The 16,202-nt window shown below is 44.5% G+C and overlaps 1 protein-coding gene across 11 annotated transcripts in view; it reads left to right on the top strand.

The window, feature by feature from the left end:
- Positions 1-16,202, top strand: part of dmd (dystrophin) — a 1,835,475-nt gene that overhangs the window by 798,635 nt on the left and 1,020,638 nt on the right. For all 11 annotated transcript variants that reach the window (XM_059650343.1, XM_048540566.2, XM_048540567.2 and 8 more), the window contains one exon: positions 12,403-12,548. In XM_059650343.1, the coding sequence (XP_059506326.1) occupies positions 12,403-12,548 (146 nt within the window). The remainder of the gene's footprint in view (positions 1-12,402; positions 12,549-16,202) is intronic.

Below are 16,202 nucleotides of genomic sequence, written 5' to 3'. Positions count from 1 at the left end.
GCTTCATTGGGCAGGGAATTCCACAGATTCACAACCCTTTGGGTGAAGAAGTTCCTCCTGACTTCAGTCCTACAATCACATCTGGAACTAACAAATTAGAGAATCTTTTCCAGGGTCTGGGCATAACAGTCACATTTTTAAAAGATAAAGATTACAGTGTTTAAGGAAGAGCAGGGGAGTGAAACAGTAGGATTTCTCTTTCACAATTATGTACTATTTGGTCGGCCCTTCTGAAGAGTTGATGTAGGCGCAGTTTGCTGAATGAGCTTTGGTCAGGTCTAATTCTATAAAACATCAGAGCTGCACAAAATTGAATAATAGCTGATTGTAAAAACTTGCCTCGATAAACATTTAAAAAGCCCCTGATGAGATACAATTAGCAGTATTTCCTAAACTATAATACTCTTTCCGCATAAAAAGCACTTTGTGCCTCAAAGTGTTTTAAATCCAGTAATGTGGTTATGAATGAGTGATAATGGGAACTGCAGATGCTGGAGAATCCAAGATAATGAAATGTGAGGCTGGATGAAGACAGCAGGCCCAGCAGCATCTCAGGAGCACAAAAGCTGACGTTTCGGGCCTAGACCCTTCATCAGATGAAGGGTCTAGGCCTGAAACGTCAGCTTTTGTGCTCCTGAGATGCTGCTGGGCCTGCTGTGTTCATCCAGCCTCACACTTCATTAATGTGGTTACGAAAGTTGTTCTATGGAGGTCAGTTTGTTTTCTCCCTCACTCGGGAGAAAAGACTTTCCAAGACATTTTCACTTGGTCTGTGGTAGGAAATGGTCGGAAGTGACAGCCGTTGAATAAATACGCCTGATTGCGGTAATGTCCAGGTTTGGCCAGGATGATGAGTTGATATTGTAACATAACTAGTTTCAGTAGCATGCCATTTGGTTTCTTGGGCCCGCTGTCTCATTCTTTATTATGGCTAATTTAATTATTGATTTAGCTTCACTTTTTTGCCAGTAGTCCTGTAGCAGTTGATCGTTTTATAGATCAAAATCTAACTAACCCATAGTATTGGTAAATATTCAGTGACCAAGCTCAATGGGGTAGATGTTTCCCAGATTCATAATCCCTGGTGGAAGAAAATCTTCATCTCGAATAAGAAACCCCCTGCATTTAAACTGTGCACCTTAGTTTGAGACTTTTCCCATGAGGAAGAACATCCTTTCAGCTTCTACAGTGTTAAAACCCTCAGAATCTCTTACGCTGCAATAAGATTATCCCTTGACATCTAATTCTCATGAATACTGGTACAAGGCGCCCAATTTCTCTCATAAGACGCTGTCTTCATTCTAAGAAGTTGCCTTTTGAACCGCCGTTGCAAGTGTATCAGTCCCATCTACGATCCTGTTCAGACACAAGGAGATGTACTTAATCTATTTAGAAACAAGTAAATAAACACAGAATTGTTGCAATGCAGAAGGAGGCCATTGAGCCCATCCTGTCAGCACTGGCTCTCTGTGTTTTAACATAGTGCTGGCATCTGCCTTTATCCTCAAACCCTACATGTTGTTCCTAATTGGAAAATTATTCAATGCCCTCTTGAATATCTTGATTGAACATGCCTACATTACAATGCATTCCAGACCTTAACTACTTGCTGTGCGGGGAAGAAAAGATTTTCTTTGTCACTCACATTTGTTTTGTTTGCAAAACACTTTAAAATTATGCCTTTTGGTTCTTCATCAATGGGAGTGGGAACAATTTCTCCGCATTCACCCTGTCCAAACCCATCATGATTTTAAAAAAAATCTATCAAGTTTCCTCTTAGCCTTCTCTCAACTGAGAAAGGTCCCAAGTTCTCCAATCTATCATCATAACTTAAGTTTTTTCATCCCTTGAACCATTCTCAAATGTCTTCTGTGCTCTTTCCTATGCATTCACATCCATTCACACAGTTTGGCACCCAGAACGGTACATTAAACTCCAACTGAGATTTAACTAACGTCTTATAGGTTCATCATAACTTCACTGTTATTGCACTGTCTGCCCTTATTAATGAATCCGAGAAGACTGCTCACTTTATTCACACCTCTCTCTACCTGTGCTGCCACCTTTTAATGATTTATGTTCATATAGAGTCAGCCATCTTTGCTCCTGCCCACCCTTTAGAAAAGTATTTTGTTTTAATGTTCTTTGTAATGAAGTGCATCACTTTGCACTTCCCTATGTTGAAATTCCTACCACTCCAACCATGCGTCAATGTCCTTTTGAAGTTCTACACTGCCTTTCAATAATAATTCATCCAATGTTTGTGTTATCTGCAAACTTTGAAATTCACCCCTGCACATCAAAATATAAATCATATATATAAGGAAAGTAAAGGATCCCCGGGAAATCAACTACAAGTGCCTCCTAGAGCAATAAATATCCATTGACCGTTACTCTGTTTCCTGTTCCACTTTTGTATCCATGTTGCTCCTGTCCCAGTTATCCCAAGAACAATAAAATATCTCACAAATCCATTGTGTGGCACTGTATCGAATGCCTGTTGGAAATCCATGTACAGTACAGGAACAGCTATCCCATCATTAACCATCTATGTTACCACTTCAGTGACCTCCAACAAGTTAATTTGTCATGATTTTCTCTGAACAAATGTATGCTGATTCTGTTGAATCAATCCACAGTTCTCCATGTGCCTATTAATTCTATCCCAAATTGCCGGACCAATCTTTGCAATATTTTTTGTACAAGGGCATACTATTTGCAGTTCTGTAATGCTCTAGCACCATCCCCATATTCAGGGAAGATTTTAAAAAACTTAACTGCTTGCACCCTGCAATTTCTCTCACTTCCTTCAGTATTCTAGAATTCATCCTCCTGCAGTCCCAGTGCCCTCCAACTTTAATGCCAGTGGCTTATCCAATGTCATCTCCTTATTAATTTTAAAATCTTTTAGTGACTGAATTTCCTCTTCTGAGATCATGTTCTGGGCAGCATCTTCCTCAGAGGTAAAGACAGATGCGAAGTATTCATTTGATACCACAGCCATATCTCTTGCCTCTAAGAATAAATCTCCTTTTTAATTCCTAATTGGCACTACTGCTCTTTTTATAACGTTTGTAACTCACTGCTCCTTGCAGCCAAGAGTATATCTTTCCCCTGAGGGTATAATCTCCTATGATTACTCCATTTCGTCTTACTCTCCAATTAAATAGTCACCTGGAGCACAATGCTGTAGTCGGTGTGATCATTAACCCCTGGTACTACCATAGAGGCTGCAGAAGTCTCCTATCTGTTGGACAAGGGCCACATCTCCCACAGTGCTACATTCTGGATTCCTATAATTGCCTGATATGTGGTCAGACCTTCCTGTTACGTATACAGGCAAATCTGATGTTCTTAAGGCACGTGATTATTTCTGCCTGACATATTACATTGTCTGAAGCTCACCTTCAACTCAAACTCTGAGCTGAGGTTCCTTGAGCTTCCTGCAGATGTATTTGCCCTGGATCATTACTGCTGACATGCTAGAGTTGCAACATAGCACTTGCCCTACCGTCTCTCTTGTTTTTCCCTCATGAGGTTTAAATGTTGAAATGTGACTTGGTGTTCATAATCATAATGATTACTTTGACAAGGTAAGTTATGTATTTAGTTAGTATGTATCTCCAGTCCAAATTACCTACATGCTCACCCAACTCATGTCTCTAGATCTCTGCTTTTAGATGTTGCTGCCCCTGATTTCTCTGAACCTGCTTCTTGTTTTATGAGTTGTGCTCCTTTTAATTGGACTCTGTTACAAAACATCATGGGCTAGAAATTTGTCTCAGACAATGGTTACGAAATGGGTGCTATTTTATCAGTTCAGTGGAGAACTTAATGCTTCATTGATCGCAATGTTACTAAATACGAGGTGCTATTTTTATGATCCCAGTAACTTTAATATTACAGCAAATCATAATCTGAAAACTGGCTGATAGAGCCAGCTTTGTATTTTTAAACCAAGGAGGTTGGATGCTGAATGTATTCACAGCAGTCTGCAAGTGTATGAAGAATATAACCTCTCTTTAAAAACATAGGAGTTTTAGATAAGAGAAACTATGATCTATCTCAGAATAGGCAGAAAGGTTGGGAAGTTTTCATTGCAAACACCAGAAAATGATTCAAATTCACATTCATAGAATCATAAATCATAATAATCATCAAATCCCTACAGTGTGGAAACAGGCAGATTGGCCCAACAAGGCCACATCGACTGTCAGAGTATCCCTCACAGACTCGTCCCCAGACACTATGGGCAATTTAGTATGGTCGATCCACCTAACCTGCACACCTTTGGTTTGTGGGACGAAACCGGAGCACCCAGAGGAAACTGCACACAGACAGACAGTCACCAAGGGTGGAATCAAACCCGGGTCCCTGGAGGTGTGAGGCATTGAGCCACTGTTCCGCCCCACATTATTCCTTCAATTCCAACAAAATCCTCACAAACTAAAATGCGAGTGAAGATTTCCCACCATCTCAACATCAAAGCTTCTTAAAAGAAGCTTAGCACAGCTGGAACCACTTTCCTTCCAGCCAGTTTCTGAACTTTCACAAGATGCCTTTTCTTCAGCAGGTGTCTCTCCCTGAGATAGCTAAAACAAACCGCCAACTAATCTCACCACTGCTTCACTTCCACACCAAAGACGAGTCTATCAAACTCCATTTTGAGCAGCCCCACACTCTACTTATATGCACACAAGATCTGAGGCAGCCATTTTTATTTTCTCCCATCCCTCATCTTGTGTGGCTCCATGACAAAGGTGAAAATCCTTTCAGGAACCCATTGCAAAATATATTAGGTCCTGAAATATTCATCAGGCACAAATACAGGACAGTCATACAGCTGTAAAGATGTGCTGCTTTCTGACAGACTGGGGTGAGATATTCAAGAACTTTTCTTGCTCGAGTTGCTGATTTTTTAAAAATTCATTCATGGGATGTGGATGTCACTGGCCAAGCTGGTATCTAATGCCCATCCCTAACTGCCGAGAGCAGTTGAGAGTCAACCACAGTGCTGTGAGTGTGGATTCACATGTGGGCCACCCAAGGACTTTCTATTTTCCACTGTCTCTTTACGGTACCCATTTATCTTCAAAATATTTTTGCACTTCTGATTTGGATTCATTTCCCGAATCAGTCAACAGCAAATGTCAATGAGTGAATTAGAAGTGTGATCTCAAGTATTAAACTAAAAGAATGAATAAGAACCTTTTACAAAACTTTGGGTTTCATGAAAAAAAGTGCAATACAAATGCATTTTTTCTTGTTGTCTTATGACCTGATAGAATGGTTTGGACAGTACAAAAAATGGAACAAGTTCCTGTCAAACTGACTTGATATGAATTATTGATGCGCTCATAGTTTTGTCAGGTTCTGAAACTGCATTACATTTCACAAACTGCTCTGAATTAGTTTCACAAACACAATTTGGAGTAAATTATTTCACCTGCTGAGAATATTAGCAACTAAAGTTGCTCAATCTGACAGCATCTGTCAAGAGTCCATTTCTCCTGATGCTGCCAGACCTGTTCAAGCCCTTCCGTCATTTGAACATAGAACATAGAACATTACAGCACAGTACAGGCCCTTCGGCCCTCGATGTTGTGCCGACCTGTCATACCGATCTCAAGCCCATCTAACCTACACTATTCCATGTACGTCCATATGCTTGTCCAATGACGACTTAAATGTACCTAAAGTTGGCGAATCTACTACCGTTGCAGGCAAAGCGTTCCATTCCTTTACTACTTGCTGAGTCAAGAAACTATTTCTGACATCAGTCCTATATCTTTCACCCCTCAATTTAAAGCTATGCCCCCTCGTGCTCGCCGTCACCATCTGAGGAAAAAGGCCCTCGCTATCCACCCTATCTAACCCTCTGATTATTTTATATGTTTCAGTTAAGTCACCTCTCAACCTTCTTCTCTCTAATGAAAACAGACTCAAGTCCCTCAGCCTTTCCTCGTAAGACCTTCCCTCCATACCAAGCAACATCCTAGTAAATCTCCTCTGCACCCTTTCCAAAGCTTCCACATCCTTCTTACAATGCGGTGACCAGAACTGTACACAATACTCCAAGTGTGGCTGCTCCAGAGTTCTGTACAGCTTCAGAATAACCTCTTGGTTCCGGAACTCGATCCCTCTATTAATAAAAGCTAAAACAGGGTATGCCTGCTTAACAGCCCTGTCAACCTGGGTGGCAACTTTGAAGGATCTGTGTACATGGACACCGAGATCTGTCTGCTCATCTACACTGCTAAGAATCTTATCATTAGCCCTGTACTTTGCCTTCTGGTTACTCCTACCAAAGTGCATCACCTCACACTTGTCTGTATTAAACTCCATTTGCCACCTCTCAGCCCAGCTCTGCAGCTTATCTATGCCTTTCTGCAACCTACAGCATCCTTCGTCACGATCCACAACTCCACCGACCTTTGTGTCATCCGCAAATTTACTAACCCAATCTTCTATGCCCTCATCCAGGTCATTTATAAAAATGACAAACAGCAGTGGACCCAACACCGACCCGAGATAATGAAATGTGAGGCTGGATGAACACAGCAGGCCCAGCAGCATCTCAGGAGCACAAAAGCTGACGTTTCGGCCCTAGACCCTTCATCAGAGAGGGGGATGGAGTGAGGGTTCTGGAATAAATAGGGAGAGAGGGGGAGGCGGACCGAAGATGGAGAGAAAAGAAGATAGGTGGAGAGGAGAGTATAGATGGGGAGGTAGGGAGGGGATAGGTCAGTCCAGGGAAGACGGACAGGTCAAGGAGGTGGGATGAGGTTAGTAGGTAGGAGATGGAGGTGCGGCTTGGGGTGGGAGGAAGGGATGGGTGAGAGGAAGAACAGGTTAGGGAGGCAGAGACAGGTTGGACTGGTTTTGGGATGCAGTGGGTGGAGGGGAAGAGCTGGGCTGGTTGTGTGGTGCAGTGGGGGAGGGGACGAACTGGGCTTGTTTTGGGATGCGGTGGGGGAAGGGGAGATTTGGAAGCTGGTGAAGTCCACATTGATACCATATGGCTGCAGGGTTCCCAAGCGGAATATGAGTTGCTGTTCCTGCAGCCCAATGGTATCAATGTGGACTTCACCAGCTTCAAAATCTCCCCTTCCCCCACCGCATCCCAAAACAAGCCCAGTTCGTCCCCTCCCCCCACTGCACCACACAACCAGCCCAGCTCTTCCCCTCCACCCACTGCATCCCAAAACCAGTCCAACCTGTCTCTGCCTCCCTAACCTGTTCTTCCTCTCACCCATCCCTTCCTCCTACCCCAAGCCGCACCTCCATCTACCTACTAACCTCATCCCACCTCCTTGACCTGTCCATCTTCCCTGGAGACCTATCCCCTCCCTACCTCCCCACCTATACTCTCTCCACCTATCTTCTTTTCTCTCCATCTTCGGTCCGCCTCCCCCTCTCTCCCTATTTATTCCAGTTCCCTCTCCCCATCCCCGTCTCTGATAAAGGGTCTAGGCCCGAAACGTCAGCTTTTGTGCTCCTGAGATGCTGCTGGGCCTGCTGTGTTCATCCAGCTTCACATTTTATTATCTTGGATTCTCCAGCATCTGCAGTTCCCATTATCACCAACACCGACCCTTGCTGCTTTTTATTTCAGATTTCCAGAACTTGTCATGTTTTGGCTTTGATTTACCTTTTCAGCAACTCCATCAATATTCAAAATACCATAGACCACAAAATGAACAAAGTGCTCTTTGCTTCCTCACCATAAGAAAACAGATTTACCATTCAGAGCTTGGATTGAACAGATTCTTGCTATAATTAGCTGTCAAAACTAAGTTGACATATTCTCTGTTACCTTGACAGTGTCATGTGGGTTAAAAAAGACGCTGTTTGATTAAATTTGCTGCAAAACCTTTGACCAAATTAATTACAAAATGCAGCAACTTATATCAAGGACCTACGTAACAGACACATAGGAGATAGGAACAGGAGTAGGCCAGTCAACCTTTTTGCCTGATCCGCCATTCATACCTGCTCAATGAGAGCAATATCCTAATCCCACCCTCTGATATCCCTTGATCCCTTTACGCAAAAGAGCTATATTTACCTCCTTCTTGGAAGCACATTGTTTTGGCCTTGTCCACTTTGTGTTAGAAAATTCCACAGGCTTACCAATATCTGGCGGAAGTAATTTTTCTTCATGTCAGTGCTGGAAGATTTACCCCTTATTCTTAAACTATGACAGCTGACTCTGGACTGCCCCACCATTGGGATATCCTTCCTACATCTAACGTGTTAAAATTTTACAGGTTTTCATGAGATCTTACCCTCATTCTTTTCAACTTCTTTCAGCTTTTCAACTGGCATGAATGCCAGCCGTAGCAACTCAGTCTCATCTCATACATTAGGTGTGCCATGCCAAAAATCAGCTTGGTAAACCTTTGCTGCATTCCCATCATAGCAAGAACATCGCTCCTCAGATAAGAAGACCAAAATAACTGCACAGAAGCCAGGATCCCATCATCAAGTCATTCTTTAGTTACAGTCCTGTGGCCACGACTAGCCAGGTCAGAGCCAATACCTGAAGTCAGGAGATTTTCTGAATCCCCCGTTTATCTGTCAGCCAGGGCTCTCTATTTGGCCCCCAGTGAGCAATCTCAAAATCAATGAAATCTACCTGGTGATGTTTCCAATCACTACAGAGACCAAAACATTCTGGGTGTTGCCTCAGTAATGCTCTGTATGATTGGAGTGAGACATCCTTGTTCTTGTGCTTGAATTTTCACTATGAAAGCCAACATTCAGTTTGTCTTCTTTCCCTCCTGTTGCACCTCAACATTTATTTTCAGCAAGTGGTATACGAGGACACCCAGGTCTCATTGAACGTTCGTCTGTCTCCATTTGTAGCCATTCAAATAACAATTTGCTTTCTGACTTTTACGACCAAAGTGGATCACCTCACATTTATCCACATTCTACTGCAACTGCCATCCATTGCCCACTTCCTCAGCCCGTCCAAACATCACTGCTACATCTCTGCATCCTCCTCTCGGCTCACTCCTCCACCCAGTTTTGTGTTTTCTGCAAATTTTGAGAGACTACATTTTGTTTCCTCATCTAAAATATTAACACGAATTAGGAATGGCTCAGGTCCAGGGAGTAATCAGTCACTGGTCACTGCTTGCCATTCAGAAAAAGGCCCATTTATTCCTTTGTTTCCTTGATCTAGACCCGAAAGGTCAGCCTTCCTGCTCCTCTGATGCTGCTTGGCCTGCTGTTATCATCCAGCTCTACACTTTGTTATTTCAGATTCTCCAGCACCTGCAGTTGCTCCTGTTTCTAAACAATCTATGGTTTCTCTTCCTTTTTAAAAATTCTCTGCGGTTAACTGGCCAGCAACAGCCTCCCCTTGATTGACCCATGCAACATCCAAACAGGCTCCAGTCCTTGACTACAGTATATTCTGGAGTTGAAATATCTGCGACACTCTTAGAACAGCCTGAAATTAGCCTGAAATTGTCTTTCCGGGCCAGTTCCCATATGCAAATTTCAATTTGCTTATTCTATGTTTTTCTCTTAAAAAAAACAAGTTGCTGTTCAAAGTTCTAAACTTCTGCTCATGTTACCAAACCAAAAATAAAGAAACAATAGTGATGGTTCTAACACAAATCCTAATGTAAAGGGAAAACATCATTTCTACTGTCTGGAGAGTGCTGATTAGTTGGTAAATGGATGATGATTGGAAGAGGCCTGTTTCAGCTTTAAAAAGAAATAGGTGACAACCACTCTTTGACTCATTCAAAATGTAATGAAATTGTTGCACATATGTCATTGCATCATTCGTGGATGTTCGTCTCGGCCTTCTGTTACTGGAAATCTTTTTGTGCTTTGTCAAAATTGATGTGAACTCTTAATAATGAAATAAATACTGTTCAGAATTAATGAATATTATGTTTTTTAGTAAATGTGCAGCTTTAAGAAAAGCAAATGTATTACATGCATGCCTACAATATCAGAATAATTGTAGTTAACTGTAAGATAATTAGCTTACCACAAGGGACTTGCAATACTAACAGAAGGAAATCATGCCGCAGTTGCACAGAGCCTTGTTCAACTCCCATTTGGAAACCTATTGCCCTTGGATACAGCATAGCTTCGTCAGAACAGTCCCAGTGCTTCAAAGGCTAAATTATGAAGACTGGCTGCACAAAACTGTGTTATATGCTGTTGAGTACAGAAGATTAGAAGGTGATACTGTGAAGGATTAAGCAGTACTAATGTAATCAGACAAGATTGTTCCCAAGGAGCCAGTTCTACTCCTGGGTCAATTAAGAACTGAACGACACTGTGCCAGATTTTCACCACCAAGGCAGAAATTTTCTCTGGTACTCCGTGCCCGTCAGCTCTGATTTTTGTTCTGAGTTTAGGGACAAATACAGGAGAGAATTGGATTTGAGAAACAAAATGAAAGTCATCACAGGGGAAGCTGAGTGTTAAGGCATTCTAGTTAAAAGACCTCCTCCTATTTGCTGTGACTTTGTCCCACTTACTTGTTAGATTTTACGTCGGAGATCCTTTGCCTCTCACATCTTAAATCTCACACTCCATCACCCTGCCATTCACGATCTGTTTCACCCCCACTGGTCCCTCATACCTTGAAACAAGCTTGTGCATCCCACACAGCCCAACTTAATAGCAAACTAGCAGCACCTCATATTTTGCCTTGAGGGCCTGCAGCCCAGTGGCCTAAATGTGGATTTTACCAGTTTCAAAATCTCCCTACCCCCCCAGCCTCAACCCATGACCAACCCTCCCTCTCATCCCCGCTGACTTGACCTGACACAACCTGTCCCTTTTCTCTCCCACCTATCAAACCCACCCATCCCACTGACCAATCCCCAACACTCCCTACCTGCATCCACCATCAGCACCCCACCTTACCTTCCCAGCCCCATCCCTCCTCTCTCTATTTATTTCCCAGCTCCCTACCCCCTCCCCATTTCTAAAGAAGGTTTCTAACCCGAAACATCAGCTTTCCTGCTCCTCTGATGCTGCCTGGCCTGCTGTGTTCCTCCAGCTCCACACTGTGTTACCCACCATTCATTGTGCACAATACAGTAATTATTGTGGGCAGCTTTCAGGAGCCATGTTGAGGTGAAATAAAACGTAAGTCCAAACATTCATTATAGCATTCACTATATTAGAAGAGACTGGCATTCATGAAAGCCCGTTCAAAATGTGTAAATCTTAATACTTTACAAAATGAACAGACTTGTATTCATAACTTCACATCAAAAATGATGTTAATCCTTTAATAACCAGTTGAATTCTCAATCAAAGTTTGTACAGAGTAACTCCTGCCAAGATAATTGTAAGTTTTGGAAGGCCCAGCTTTAATAATGGTATAATGAAAAATGTTTGGAAATATTCAACAAACAGCACTTATAACTGTGGAAAAGAGATTATTTTTCAAATTTCGTAAACATAGGCAGCCTTTATTGTTTTTAAATAGCTGGCGGTTTAAATAATTAAGAGTTTTACAGTTCAACAGATGTTCTTGCCGTTTCATGAGCATTCACAACCCCTATAAATATTCATGTTAGTCAAATTCTGAATGAAGGCCCTATTACAGCAAACATTTTGTTTATTTAGAGCCAGGTTCATATATCCACATTTCGTTCATGAGTTAAGCCCTTTCTGCTACTGGGCAAAGAATTCTTGAAATAACAAGGTGTAGAGCTGGATGAACACAGCAGGCCAAGCAGCATCAGAGGAGCAGGAAGGCTGATGTTTTGGGCCTAGACCCTTCTTCAGACCCTTTTTTCTGAAGAAAGTTCCAGACCCGAAACGTCAGCCTTCCTGCTCCTCTGATGCTGCTTGGCCTGCTGTGTTCATCCAGCTCTACACCTAGTTATCTCAGATTCTCCAGTATCTGCAGTTCCTTCTATCTCTGATACAAAAAAGAACTCTTGAATTCTGGTTGCACTCATAATTTCAAAAATCCAGCTCATAATCTTGAAACCAGAATGGGAGTAAGTCAGGAAACACTCCTAAGAATGAAAATTTAATCTCGAAAGGTTAAAAGGTTAAAACGTTAAAAGGTATTTATTACGTATGGAAAACTACATATAGTGCAAAGATAGGATTAATCAAACTGATGTACAGATTGGACATGTTCTAGTTAATTGGCAGAGCAAGCTTGTGGAGTTAAATGCTTTGCTTGTGTTTCTAACATTTCTATCCATGCATATTACACCATAAATACGGCAATGGAATTCAACAAATTACCATTAAACTACATAAAGAGCATGACCATTTCCAGGTCTGTTCATACTGGCACACTGCTTCATTTACTGAACTGTAATTTTTTGTCCAAATCATAAAATGGTCCATCAGAATTTTGTTTAAAAATTGTTAATACGTTTTGCTTTCCCTTTTCAGTTCTACAAAGCCTGCCAACAATTCGCTATAAGGAGACAATAAACACCTTGGTTCTGTGGATACAACAAACTGAAGCCAAGTTAACTGTCCCTCGTGTCACAGTCACAGAATATGAAATTATGGAGCAGCGACGCAAGGAACTGAAAGTAGGCCTCCATAGTCAGCCATTGCTGCACGAATGTCACATTTGAATTCTGTTGCCTTCTTAAAATAAAGATGTATTTGGATGCCCAGTTATTGCAATGATCAGTAACTCAAATATGATGTGTAGACAAGTAATTTCTTTGTGCTGAAACATCTCTGAAAGGTATTTTTTTGTTGTTAGTGACACCATGGAGTGTTTAAGTCTTTGTTCGAAAGAGAAGCAAAGTTTGATTCTTTGGAGACAGTAATACAGATGAGGTTAGACATGTAAATATCCAGCTCTGAGAATCCAAAGCCAATAATTCAGCGATTGGAGAGATGTTTGTTTCCTACACATTAAAAAAAGAACTTTTCGTTCTTGGATAATAAAATGTGAGGCTGGATGAACACAGCAGGCCAAGCAGCATCTCAGGAGCACAAAAGCTGACGTTTCGGGCCTAGACCCTTCATCAGAGAGGGGGATGGGGAGAGGGAACTGGAATAAATAGGGAGAGAGGGGGAGGCGGACCGAAGATGGAGAGTAAAGAAGATAGGTGGAGAGAGTGTAGGTGGGGAGGTAGGGAGGGGATAGGTCAGTCCAGGGAAGACGGACAGGTCAAGGAGGTGGGATGAGGTTAGTAGGTAGCTGGGGGTGCGGCTTGGGGTGGGAGGAAGGGATGGGTGAGAGGAAGAACCGGTTAGGGAGGCAGAGACAGGTTGGACTGGTTTTGGGATGCAGTGGGTGGGGGGGAAGAGCTGGGCTGGTTGTGTGGTGCAGTGGGGGGAGGGGACGAACTGGGCTGGTTGAGGGATGCAGTAGGGGAAGGGGAGATTTTGAAACTGGTGAAGTCCACATTGATACCATATGGCTGCAGGGTTCCCAGGCGGAATATGAGTTGCTGTTCCTGCAACCTTCGGGTGGCATCATTGTGGCAGTGCAGGAGGCCCATGATGGACATGTCATCAAGAGAATGGGAGGGGGAGTGGAAATGGTTTGCGACTGGGAGGTGCAGTTGTTTGTTGCGAACTGAGCGGAGGTGTTCTGCAAAGCGGTCCCCAAGCCTCCGCTTGGTTTCCCCAATGTAGAGGAAGCCGCACCGGGTACAGTAGATGCAGTATACCACATTGGCAGATGTGCAGGTGAACCTCTGCTTAATGTGGAATGTCATCTTGGGGCCTGGGATGGGGGTGAGGGAGGAGGTGTGGGGACAAGTGTAGCATTTCCTGCGATTGCAGGGGAAGGTGCCGGGTGTGGTGGGGTTGGAGGGCAGTGTGGAGCGAACAAGGGAGTCACGGAGAGAGTGGTGTCTCCGGAAAGCAGACAGGGGAGGGGATGGAAAAATGTCTTGGGTGGTGGGGTCGGATTGTAAATGGCGGAAGTGTCGGAGGATGATGCGTTGTATCCGGAGGTTGGTAGGGTGGTGTGTGAGAACGAGGGGGATCCTCTTTGGGCGGTTGTGGCGGGGGCGGGGTGTGAGGGATGTGTCGCGAGAAATGCGGGAGACGCGGTCAAGGGCGTTCTCGATCACTGTGGGGGGAAAGTTGCGGCCCTTAAAGAACTTGGACATCTGGGATGTGCGGGAGTGGAATGTCTTATCGTGGGAGCAGATGTGGCGGAGGCGGAGGAATTGGGAATAGGGGATGCCTGCCTCTTTGTAGGTTACGTGGAACAGTCCCTCTTCCGCACCTACACAGGCCCCAAACCCCACCTCTTCCTCCGGTACATTGATGACTGTATCGGCGCCGCCTCTTGCTCCCCAGAGGAGCTCGAACAGTTCATCCACTTCACCAACACCTTCCACCCCAACCTTCAGTTCACCTGGGCCATCTCCAGCACATCCCTCACCTTCCTGGACCTCTCAGTCTCCATCTCAGGCAACCAGCTTGTAACTGATGTCCATTTCAAGCCCACCGACTCCCACAGCTACCTAGAATACACCTCCTCCCACCCACCCTCCTGCAAAAATTCCATCCCCTATTCCCAATTCCTCCGCCTCCGCCGCATCTGCTCCCACGATAAGACATTCCACTCCCGCACATCCCAGATGTCCAAGTTCTTTAAGGACCGCAACTTTCCCCCCACAGTGATCGAGAACGCCCTTGACCGCGTCTCCCGCATTTCTCGCGACACATCCCTCACACCCCGCCCCCGCCACAACTGCCCCAAGAGGATCCCCCTCGTTCTCACTCACCACCCTACCAACCTCCGGATACAACGCATTATCCTCCGACACTTCCGCCATTTACAATCCGACCCCACCACCCAAGACATTTTTCCATCCCCTCCCCTGTCTGCTTTCCGGAGAGACCACTCTCTCCGTGACTCCCTTGTTCGCTCCACACTGCCCTCCAACCCCACCACACCCGGCACCTTCCCCTGCAACCGCAGGAAATGCTACACTTGTCCCCACACCTCCTCCCTCACACCCATCCCAGGCCCCAAGATGACATTCCACATTAAGCAGAGGTTCACCTGCACATCTGCCAATGTGGTATACTGCATCCACTGTACCCGGTGCGGCTTCCTCTACATTGGGGAAACCAAGCGGAGGCTTGGGGACCGCTTTGCAGAACACCTCCGCTCAGTTCGCAACAAACAACTGCACCTCCCAGTCGCAAACCATTTCCACTCCCCCTCCCATTCTCTTGATGACATGTCCATCATGGGCCTCCTGCACTGCCACAATGATGCCACCCGAAGGTTGCAGGAACAGCAACTCATATTCCGCCTGGGAACCCTGCAGCCATATGGTATCAATGTGGACTTCACCAGTTTCAAAATCTCCCCTTCCCCTACTGCATCCCTAAACCAGCCCAGTTCGTCCCCTCCCCCCACTGCACCACACAACCAGCCCAGCTCTTCCCCCCCACCCACTGCATCCCAAAACCAGTCCAACCTGTCTCTGCCTCCCTAACCGGTTCTTCCTCTCACCCATCCCTTCCTCCCACCCCAAGCCGCACCCCCATCTACCTACTAACCTCATCCCACCTCCTTGACCTGTCCGTCTTCCCTGGACTGACCTATCCCCTCCCTACCTCCCCACCTACACTCTCTCCACCTATCTTCTTTACTCTCCATCTTCGGTCCGCCTCCCCCTCTCTCCCTATTTATTCCAGTTCCCTCTCCCCATCCCCCTCTCTGATGAAGGGTCTAGGCCCGAAACGTCAGCTTTTGTGCTCTTGAGATGCTGCTTGGCCTGCTGTGTTCATCCAGCCTCACATTTTATTATCTTGGAATTCTCCAGCATCTGCAGTTCCCATTATCTCTGAGACTATTTTAGTTCTTGGGTTTGGTAATAATACCAGATAATGCAAACATATAATCAAGTTATGTACAAAAAAAGTGGAAGAACTCTGATCATTCTCATCAAAGAATTAGATCATTCCTGCCCAGACCTTCCAATCCACTCCAGTGACAAGGTGTGTAGCTGGATAAACACAGCAGGCCAAGCAGCATCTCAGGAGCACAAAAGCTGACGTTTCGGGCCTAGACCCTTCATCAGAGCCCGAAACGTCAGCTTTTGTGCTCCTGAGATGCTGCTTGGCCTGCTGTGTTCATCCAGCTACACACTTTGTTATCCTGGATTCTCCAGCATCTGCAGTTCCCATTATGATTTGATCTTGTTTCTAAATTTCTCTTGGTGGGCAACCATATGATCTTATGCTGCTCCTCACCT

The sequence above is a fragment of the Stegostoma tigrinum genome, chromosome 12 (genome assembly GCF_030684315.1).
Source record: "Stegostoma tigrinum isolate sSteTig4 chromosome 12, sSteTig4.hap1, whole genome shotgun sequence".
Taxonomy (NCBI): Eukaryota; Metazoa; Chordata; class Chondrichthyes; order Orectolobiformes; family Stegostomatidae; genus Stegostoma; species Stegostoma tigrinum.
The sequence above is the reverse complement of the archived record's forward strand: the minus strand, read 5'-3'. Positions and strand labels throughout refer to the sequence as shown.